The sequence below is a fragment of the Lipotes vexillifer genome, unplaced genomic scaffold (assembly GCF_000442215.2).
Source record: "Lipotes vexillifer unplaced genomic scaffold, Lipotes_vexillifer_v1.1 scaffold1549, whole genome shotgun sequence".
In the NCBI taxonomy this organism is placed as follows: Eukaryota; Metazoa; Chordata; class Mammalia; order Artiodactyla; family Lipotidae; genus Lipotes; species Lipotes vexillifer.
Window position 1 is genome coordinate 2,116,124 of NW_006771034.1, and position 10,510 is coordinate 2,126,633.

Genomic DNA, 10,510 nt, shown 5'->3' on the forward strand with positions numbered 1-10,510 from the left:
CCCGTGTCCCCTGCATCGGCAGGCGGACTCTCAACCTCTGCGCCACCAGGGAAGCCCTGGGATACGTTTTTAAGTGCCAACTTTCATTCTAATAGAAAAGGCAGAAGAGTGAGGCTATACTTCACAAACTCAAATGCTGGATTACCGGATTTCACACTCAGCAACCATTTTACAATTGTCAAATAAAGGACAAAAAGAGGACAGATGCTAACCATCAACAGAAAGCACGCTTTCACTGGAGTCTTTCTTACCATGACTATATCTCCTGGCTGGATGGTGATTTCATCGTGACTTCTGGACTCAAAGGGATAGAGTGCTCGGTAATACACCACCTTTACATTCTCCTGTGCAGAAATGCTAAGTGGGCCTTTTTCTGTTTACGAGGAAAGAAGGAGAAGGGAACAAAAATAAAATGTTACACGGAACACAAATGCATGACACAAGCCAAATTACAGACATCTATCTCCTCTGCTGCCTATCTTAACATCTGAACAATTTACATCTACTCAAGGAATTTCTGGAACACATAGTGAGGATGTGTTTGGTTCTGAAACCAAAGGAGAGCCAAATCTGATGTCAGCAACTAGAACCCATCAGAGAGGTCATTAGTGGACGCTAAACCAAGGTCATCCCAGTGCTGAGTGCAGTGAGGCTTCCTGAAGTCCCTGTTCTCTGCTCCCTGGCTTAGGCGTCAACAGTGCGCATCTATAAAGCATCCAGACCTCTTTCCCCCATGCAGGGTGTCTAGCACGATGCAGCGGTTCGAATGTGACACAAATTTGAAACAGCCAACTTATAGGGGAGGGGGCAAAGAAACACAACTTTAACTTCCCATATTAAGAGACATAGAAAGGTTGATGTTTTAGGCCCTCAATGTGGTCATGTAAAACATAAGTGCTGATATCACCAAGAATCGTTCTTATTGATCATTCAATTGTAATTCCTGGTGAATTACACGTCCTAGAGAAAAAAATGAACCAAGGACAGGCCCTAGATGAAAATAATGTAGCTTTTCAATGAAGTAAAATTTTTTAAAATGCACATGAGCAGAGGATATTTTGGATCCTGATTAATAACTACTCACAGACCTCTGAACTGTTTTTACCCAAGAGCTGCAAGTATTTTGATACACACCTATTTTCTCTGAAAAGCCATGAAAGTACTATCTTTGTGTCATCTTGAACTGAATGATGTGCATAATTTCCCACTGACCAAAGGAGAAAAAAAATCCTCATTTTATACCAAGAGGACACATAAGGAACTTAAGATCAAGTCATGGTGAAATAATTTTCAGATCAAAAAAAAAATTAAAACATATATTTTGTCCTCGTATTGGCACAGGCTCCTGTGTGGATCTGATGGCTTGCCAGTCTTTCTCCCTGGACTGCATGCATCTTGAGGCAGGGAGGGTGTCGGCCAACTCTGAACCCTCACTCCCATCCCTGCCCGCTGTGCAAACAGGAAACAAACATTTGTCATTTGCCAAACAAAGGAAAAGGCCATCACTTTCCTCAGCTGAGTATTATCTCCTAAGCTTTACAATATCGTACAGCCACACAAGAATTTAAAAAATACATTCTAGTTTGCATCTGATAAAAGGGATAACGTTTTCTAGCTATTTCAAAGTCTTTCATTTATCGTTATTTATAAAGACGTAACTTATATTCAAAGGGCAAAAAAAAAAAAGTTTCAAAAGGTGAGAACACAGTTGTACGCAGTGCAGACTGAGGACAGTGAATGTCACGTCACTATAGGCAAGGGGAAGAAGCGCCACTTCCTGCTGCTGAGACAGCCCTGAAATTCCCAGAGAAAATAACAGAACAGAGAAGCAGGAAGGGTTATGACCTCCATTTGGAATACAGGTGTATGAATGGGGCTTGGCAATGAAACTTCATGCCACTGTCGTCTGCAAAAGACTTCTGGATGCCAAAGGTTGGCACGGTGCGGGGAGAACTAAACAGACATCTGATGATGCTAGAAGATGAACAGCTGCACCATCCAAAAAAAGATGCTGACGTTCTCATCGCTATGAACACAGCCAAGATAGAGCCTGATAAGACATGAATATTTCCCAAGAGGATCTGGGAGAACAGGACTTTTAAAAACATTTTTATTTTATATTGGGGTATAGTTGATTTACGATGTTGTGTTAGTTTCAGGTGTAGGAAAGGACTTATTTGCTAGAATAATTTTGGCCTCTCATACCTGCGGTGGACCAGGGTGCTTGGACAGCTGGCTTAGCTGGCTCTTGTTGAAGGAAAAGCCGACTCAGCTTGTCTTGCATTTCCTGTTTGCCCTTTTCCTCACTGTCCTTCTTTTTGACACTCTCTTCCCTTTTGAGTTTTTCCTCCTCGTGGGGTTTTCTTGGCCGCTGATGCTCATCTTCTTGTTGTACGTGCTCCAGCCACTGCTGGTCCCTTTCCTGAGCTCGTCTGTCAACAAAATGCCTGATTACAGCAGGGAAGCAACTCCCAAGTTAACACTGCTGTGTGGCCTCTTTGCACAAAGAGCTCGATCTAGTCAATGGGATGCTAAACACCAAGGGATATTGTTCTTCAGATGGAGGGATCTGAATCAATGAAACAGAGGCTCTCTGGGCTCCCTTTCTGAGTGAAATGAAATCACATGATGTAGAAAAACACAGGAAGAAAATTCCTGATGTAGCTAGCTTATAAAGTGATTAGAAAAAATCACAAAAATACTTCTCAATTTTAAAACTGGCATATAATTGCAAAGAAAAATAAAAGCATACAACACAGGAACATAACTTCCATGAAGAGAAAGTATACCCAGCACTGCAAATGAAATATTGCTTAAAGAAGTCCATGAACAATTAGATCACTGAGGGGACACACCGTATGTACACGCACACAAGTAGCTCCCCAGAACTGAAGCGGGAACAAACAGGTTATTTTGAACCCTTGAGGTAGTAACCAACCCTTACTAAGCAACAGTTTCTATATATTTTACTGAATTTGACTACTTTGTTTTTCAAACTAGCTGACACAAAGTGCAATTAAATATAGGCCTTGAAAAAATATGATGGCCTCAACCTGAAATCCATAGGAAAAGATCGGGGATGATTTTTCCCTCATTCCATAATATTTTAGAAAATCAGAAAACACTTTAAATGATCACACTTTAAATGAAACTAATGTTGGACTTCCCTGGTGGCACAGTGGGTAAGACTCTGCGCTCCCAATGCAGGGGGCCTGGGTTTGACCCCTGGTCAGGGAACTAGATCCCACAGGCATGCTGCAACTAAGAGTTTGCTTGCCACAGCTAAGGAGCCCACTTGCCACAACTAAGGAGCCCATGTACTGCAACTAAGACATGGTACAACCAAATAAAGAAAGAAACTAATGTGCAATAATAAATGATACCATGTTAATAATAACTAGTCCTCTACATTTGTTAACTACTTTAACCCTCACACTAGGTAGGTAGGTCCTATCATTATCATCCAAATTTTACAGATGAAAATGAGGCAGAGGGAGTGAATGACTTGTCCAAGGTCACACAACCGCACCAGCTTGGGGACCACTTGAGGCAGCCTGGTTCTAAAGTCTACAGCATGAATCGCTAGCCTGTGACATGGCCAACGCACAAAGGTCATCTCCTGGAACTAGGAAACTGCTAAGGGAACATGATATAAACAAATAAAACTTTTATTCTCCATTAAAAAATATTATATTTATTTCTACTCTGTATAAACGTGAAGCTTTAGTGCAGTAGAATTCTTTTCAATTTAAATCAAGCATTTCACTTACAATTTTCAAAACATCGTTTAAGAAAGCATAAAAGACATTTTTTGGAGGGGTAGGAATGTTAATTATTATTCATAACAACAAATAAAATTTGCTTAACATATTCCACCAATAAAGGCCACCATTTATAAAAGCATATAACCACATAATTTATGAAGTTAAATTTTGGGTGCTATTTATCATACAATTGTAAGCAGAAAATTTAAACTTTTATATCATGACACTGTATGTGTATTTCTACTCTGTAGGAAAGTGAAACTTTGGTGCAGTGTATTGTGAATAATAAACTTCAAAGATAAGAAAATGATGGAGTTGATCAACATATCCAAGGAATTAATCCCTGGGACATAATCCTAGACCTACCTCCTTCCACCAAGAGAACCATAAAATAGTCCTCTAAATTGGTTTGAAACCCTACCTACCCACTGGCATGATAAAAAAAGACCAAAACACCATATGCAAAATACAATATGTACCCATAATAAAAAGTGCTGCAAAAGCACACCCTGGGGACTTCCCCGGTGGTTCAGTGGTAAAGAATCCATCTTCCAATGCAGGGGACTCGGGTTTGATCCCTGGTTGGGAACTAAGATACCACATGCTGTGGGGCAACTAAGCCCACGTGCCACAACTACTGAGCCCGCTCACCTCAACTAGAGAGCCCATAGGCTGCAAACTAAAGAGCCCATGCGCTCTGAACCCTGCGCGCCACAACTAGAGAAAAGCCCGTGCACCGTAACGAAGATCCCGCATGCCACAACTAAGACCTGACGCAGCCAAAAATTAAATTAAACTAAATAAATAAATATTTTTTAAAAAACGCGCACCCTGGCAGTTAAACTGAGCTCAGCCCAGTAAAAGTCAGTGACTTGCCTAAAGTATGGGTTTCTTCATATTTTTAGTCTAATTTCAATAACCAATTTTTATAATTTACACTATATCATTGGGATATTTGGTCACTTTTGTTTCTTGGGAGTCTAAAATCAATTTGTAGTTTAAAAAGCAAATATCCAATAACAAAATCAGACACACCGAAAGGGAAACAATAAATTTCTACAATTAACTACGAAAGGTTACAAATAAAAGACTACAGACACAAATATTCAAACAAAAATGTGTCTGTGTCCTAAGCAGCAGCAGCAACAGCAGATTTTCTCCGTTTGTACTCGAGTTTCATTTGCAGTTGAAAAAAAAGAAGAAAGGAGATGGCGTGGTATACTGTCTGTCTCACTGAAGAAACCCTGTGTGGCCACTGAGCTCAGGGACTTTGATTTCAAACCCAGGACTCTGATGGCCACTGTTATTAAAAGGCTGTGAACTGGAAACGTATTTTGGTCATTGGCATGCAAATGAGCATACCAAGTGTCCCAATTTCTTGTATAATTACATTTATCTACAGAGTCGTAGGCTGAGAGAGCTCTGGGCACCAACCAAAAACTTTGGGGGGTATTTAAACATGCAAAGATTTATATATACATGTGCCCACACATACATTAAAGACTGAAGGCTCTTTCTGGTGCAGTAAGAACTTGGAGAAGCCCAGCAAAGAACAGTAAATACTCAAAGTTTCTTCCAGAAGGGTCCACAATCCACTGAAAAGACTCACCTTTGGGCTTCTCCTTTTTGTTTTTCTAATTCTATGATCTTTCGCTCTTGTTCTTTCTGTTTCAGTCGTTCAGCCTCTATGGACTTCTGTTTCTGTAGCTGCTGCTTATTATGTATTTCTCTTAGTTCCTATAAATGATCAAGAAACAGTTCATGTAATGACATGCGCTGATAAACATTTCCACTTTATCAGCATGCAACATTTCATAGTGGGGAAGCCTAGACACGTAGGAGATAATGCTTCAGGTTTGAAAAACGTTAACTTGGAAAACTAAAATCACTCTACATTTTGGCATGACTGAGCTCCAGAAGCTGTCTGAGGTCACATTTTAGTGAGCCATAACACACTGCACCATGGTCCATGAGGTGCTTTAGAAGGAGCTTGCTAGGGACGAGCATTAGAAAAACTATACTGCTCAGGACTCAGCAACAATAATGGAACTCAACCAATTTTGAGACACGGTGATGATCATGAATGGAATCTTAAGATTCTTTTGATAATAATCAACACCAACCCCCACTGGCTTTGAAGATGTACACACTTCATACACTTGCTCCACTAAACCATTACAACTTTACCTCCTTCTTATGAGATGCTGCTTTGAAACAAAATGACATCCTTCTCCCCTACAACTTTGAGTCTCCCCCCAGGGTATATTTTTCTTCGAATCAGACCTCTTCCGAAGCATCTTTTCTTATTAAAACCATGTGTGAGGCTGACAGCTGCCCCAAACTAAGCCAGCAGTCAGATGGAAAGTAAAAAGCTATAATTTGATTATCACTTTGGATCCGACTTCCTCATTTGATACTAACACAGGAATAACAGTAATTTCCTTAGCATGCTACTGAAAATAAAGTGTATTTTATGATATTTAAAGTACTCAAGTCAGAAGTTTAAACGTACAAAAATATGATGAACAAAGAAATGCCTGTTGGTGGGGGAAAACCCTCTGATTCCATAGGAATCAAGTGGTCACTAACAGATTCAGTCACCAAATCTCTTCTTACTTGTGTCAACAATAAATCAGACAAGTCAAAGTGTCCAGTAGAACCAAGAGTAAAGTTCCAGTTGACTTCTTGGTCTGGCTAACTAGGGGGGCAGCCAAGGGGTCTATATGGTGAGACTTAAGAACTAAGGCCTGGGCTTCCCTGGTGGCGCAGTGGTTGAGAGTCCGCCTGCCGATGCAGGGGACAAGGGTTCATGCCCTGGTCCGGGAAGATCCCATATGCTGCGGGGCGGCTGGGCCCGTGAGCCATGGCCGCTGAGCCTGCGCTCCGCAACGAGAGAGGCCACAAGAGCGAGAGGCCCGTGTACCGAAAAAAAAAAAAAAAAAAAAAAAAAAAAAAAAAAAAGAACTAAGGCCTGCCCTGTCTTCTCTTGATTTGCTCACTGGTAAGTCCAGATGGGTAGGTTTCTTCCTGCCTTATTTCTACCTTTAGATTTCATTCACAGATCAGACATCAAAGGTAGAGAGATTGTCTGAAGATCAGTGTTAAAATGCACTTATTCCCAGAGAAAAGCCCTAAGAGTGAGGCTAACCTTTTCCTATTAGCTAGACCGTTCTTAAGATAAAGTAAGAATGTATGTAACAAGCATTCCGTATACCATAAGTGACATTGAGAGGTCCTAAAAGGGATCAATGCGATACGAGAAAAAGTTTAACTGGAGATCAGGAGGTTAGGGGAAGCAGGTACTGGGCAAGGAGGAAGGACTGGAGAGAAGGAGGTACTTGAAGAGGGGGAAGGAAGGAAAGAAGGAAGGGGCTTCAGCAGAGAACCCAGCAGATGAGCCTGGGAATAACCAGACAGGATGCAGCAGGAAGACACAATTTTGTAAGGCACAAATTGAAGGACTATTCCCTGTGGCTGCAGCCATGGGCATGTGACTTCCAAATTATGAAGGGTACTTGAGACAGGAGTTTAGCTATAGAGGGGCCATGGAAGGCCAAGAATGGAAACTGGAACATGATGACGCCTTGGTCTGTTTACAGTTCTAAGAGACAAAAATGAACATCACAAAAAAAGAACTCCATTTTTCATCATCTTTCTCACTGCTATACCATGGGATGTAAAACTTTAATGTGCTAAAAGTTCAGCAGTATTGCTTTTCATAGTAATTTGGAATCAAGCATAAATAGTAATCTCTAAAAACATGAATAAAAAATCTGGTTAGGGCTTCCCTGGTGGCGCAGTGGTTGAGAGTCCGCCTGCCAATGCAGGGGACACAGGTTCGTGCCCCGGTCCGGGAAGATCCCACATGCCGCAGAGCGGCTGGGCCCGTGAGCCATGGCCACTGAGCCTGCGCGTCCAGACCCTGTGCTCCGCAACGGGAAAGGCCACAACAGTGAGAGGCCCGCGTACCGCAAAAAAAAAAAAAAAAAAAAAAAATCTGGTTAATATCCGGGATTTGATATTTCAGAGACAAATGGAAAATAAGGGTCAATTTCTGTTAGAGTTATTCGCACTCTTGGTTCAAGTTAGTATCTCTACGTGAAAAGGAAAACTGCAGTGGAATGCTATTAAATGAAACTCTATATGTCCTAAGAGAAGAAGCCAAAAGTTGGCCTCTGCATAGACAGGGATGGTCCACTCTGTCACTGACCCAATGGCTGAGACCCTTTAAAAAGAAGGGTAAGAAGTGATGAAAAATTTACTTTTTTTTCCTATTTTCAAATTTCATCTTCAACTGCACAAAATTCTCAAATAGGTTCAGAAAAATAATTTATGGCAACAGACTATAATTAAAAGGTACTGAACTGGGAACAAAGATACCAGGATTTTAATCTCAGGTCCCTGATATGCACCACAAGCTAAATCAGAGTAGACAATCTTTAGTTCTTGTTTGTTTGTTTTTTAGTTTTAAGATCTGTTAAATTGTTAGACATTGTTCATCACCATAAAAATTTATTCTCTATTTATCTGTGTCTCTTTTATTTAGGATTTTATTCTTATTACATAAACTAAAAAGGTATAACCAGTAAGCAAAATAATTCTAAGCTGAAATTAAATACAAAACAGTAGGAAATGACAGAGGAGGGGACTTGCCTGGTGGCGCAGTAGTTAAGAATCCACCTGCCAATGCAGGGGACACGGGTTCGAGCCCTGGTCCAGGAAGATCCCATATGCCGTGGAGCAACTAAGCCCGTGCGCCACAACTACTGAGCCCGCACACCTAGAGCCTGTGCTCCGCAACAAGAGAAGCCACTGTGATGAGAAGCCTGCACACCACAACAAAGAGTAGCCCCCGCTCGCCACAACTGGAGAAAGCCCATGTGCAGCAACAAAGACCCAGTGCAGCCATAAATAAATAAATAAATAAATAGTTTTTTTTTTTAAAAAGAAATGACAGAGGAGGAATCTGACTGTATATTAAAACAGAAAAATTCTTACTTCATCCAGGAAAAATGTATTTTAGGCATAGTGATATTCAAAACACTTAACAACACGTATTTACTGCACAAGAGCTGGCCAGTTAGAATGGACGCCGGCCATGATGTACCAATGCATCAGGTAGACCAGGGCACAAATGAAGATTTTTCATTTTAACAAAGAATTATACTACATATTTCCTTTCTATATTGGGCTCTAGTAATTGGATATTAATTTATAGATCAATAATTACCAGACACAAAGTCAAGACAGATGGAAATAAAGCTAGCAACATATTATGAGGGACTATAAAATGAAAAGCAATAAGAAATAAACTTAAAGCATCTATAGGAAAAAAATCATGCTAATGAGAGTTTGAAAACAATTTTTAAATGTTTCAAATACATGAAGGAAGATATTTTTTAAAATTTAAAGCACATTTATTTTTGAGTATAAGAGAATTGGAGGATAAACTGAACCTATCTTTGGAACTGTCTAAATAAGCTGCAGCTTCAAGTACCTCCAAGGAAATGGAGCTTGCAGGAGCCATAAAATAACAGATGTCAAATGAGGTAACAGAAGGCTCTGACATCTTATGATCCAGATTTGAAGACTGAAAAGTTTTTCTGTCATTTCCTTCATCCAAGTCAAATACTGCTGAGATACACAATCAAGTGTAAGAAAATCAAGATGCTATGAATAGTAAGGCATTCTGGGTTTTCCTCTCTTTCCTTGGACTTGGGAGTTTAAGATGGCATGAACCAAAATAAGCAGAAAATGTATGATTCCTCAGTTGATTACTTTTTTTTTTTTAAAGCTGAACTTCTGAGACGGCAATCTATAGAATGAAGGAATATAAACTGAAAACTAGCTAACAACTTGCTTTTTTGTGCATGACAAGGAGCAACGGGTCCTTTCACATGGAAGCTGAGGGCTGCCCTGTTCCTTCATTCCTTTTCAATACCGTTTAAGAAATTCAAGTATAAGTACAGTTATTTACAAGTTGCCTTTTAATTCTTTCAGGGAAAACATTTTCCAGGTGACAAATAAATCTGGTGTTTTATTAATTTTTTTATTTACTTAGGAAATAAGAGAAATTTTGGGAGAAGTAGCTAAGAAAAACTTCCCCACACAAATCATATCAACTCTCCTGGTGATCAGCCTGATGTAAGGGACCCTGCAAATTCTGTTGAATATTATCACGGTTATTTCTCTTTTATAACTAAGATAAACAGAACAAATAAGAAATTACTGCCATTCAAAACTCAGTATCTCACTTGTAGCTCTTCCTCAAATTAACTTACTTTTTTCTAAAATAAGTAACTCTACAATCACATATTTATTTATTGGCTGTATATTTATCTAGCAATATGGTATTGAGTGTACAACTTTGTTGACCTTTCTTCTGAGTTCTACTCAAGGGTATATGTTTTACACTAGATATACTGAACAATAGCTTAATATTAACTCCTAATAAAGTATGGTGACTTTCTTAATAAATAAGAAATAAGCATGCATTCAATAAGTTTTAGCTACAAATAAATATATAGGAAAAATAAAACTCCTATAAAATGCATAGTATATATGAATTAAAATAAGATTTTGTCCACCAATAATATCTACGGAATTCTAAGATAAAGCAGAGTTTCTTACCCAGGGTCTATGAAAAACTCTGGCTCTGTGAACACTATGAAATTACATGCAAACTGGGGTATATTGGCATTTTTCTTGCTGAGAAGGCACATAGCTTTTATTTGACTCTCAAAGGG

At 39.6% G+C, this 10,510-nt stretch overlaps 1 protein-coding gene across 1 annotated transcript in view; it reads right to left on the bottom strand.

Annotated features, from left to right (window-relative positions):
- Window positions 1-5,537, bottom strand: part of LOC103078504 (intersectin-1-like) — a 94,576-nt gene extending 89,039 nt beyond the window's left edge. The window contains 3 exon segments of the mRNA XM_082931002.1: window positions 252-373; window positions 2,206-2,432; window positions 5,374-5,537. Coding sequence (XP_082787128.1) covers window positions 252-373; window positions 2,206-2,432; window positions 5,374-5,537 — 513 coding nt within the window.
- Between the last annotated feature and the right edge of the window lie 4,973 nt (window positions 5,538-10,510).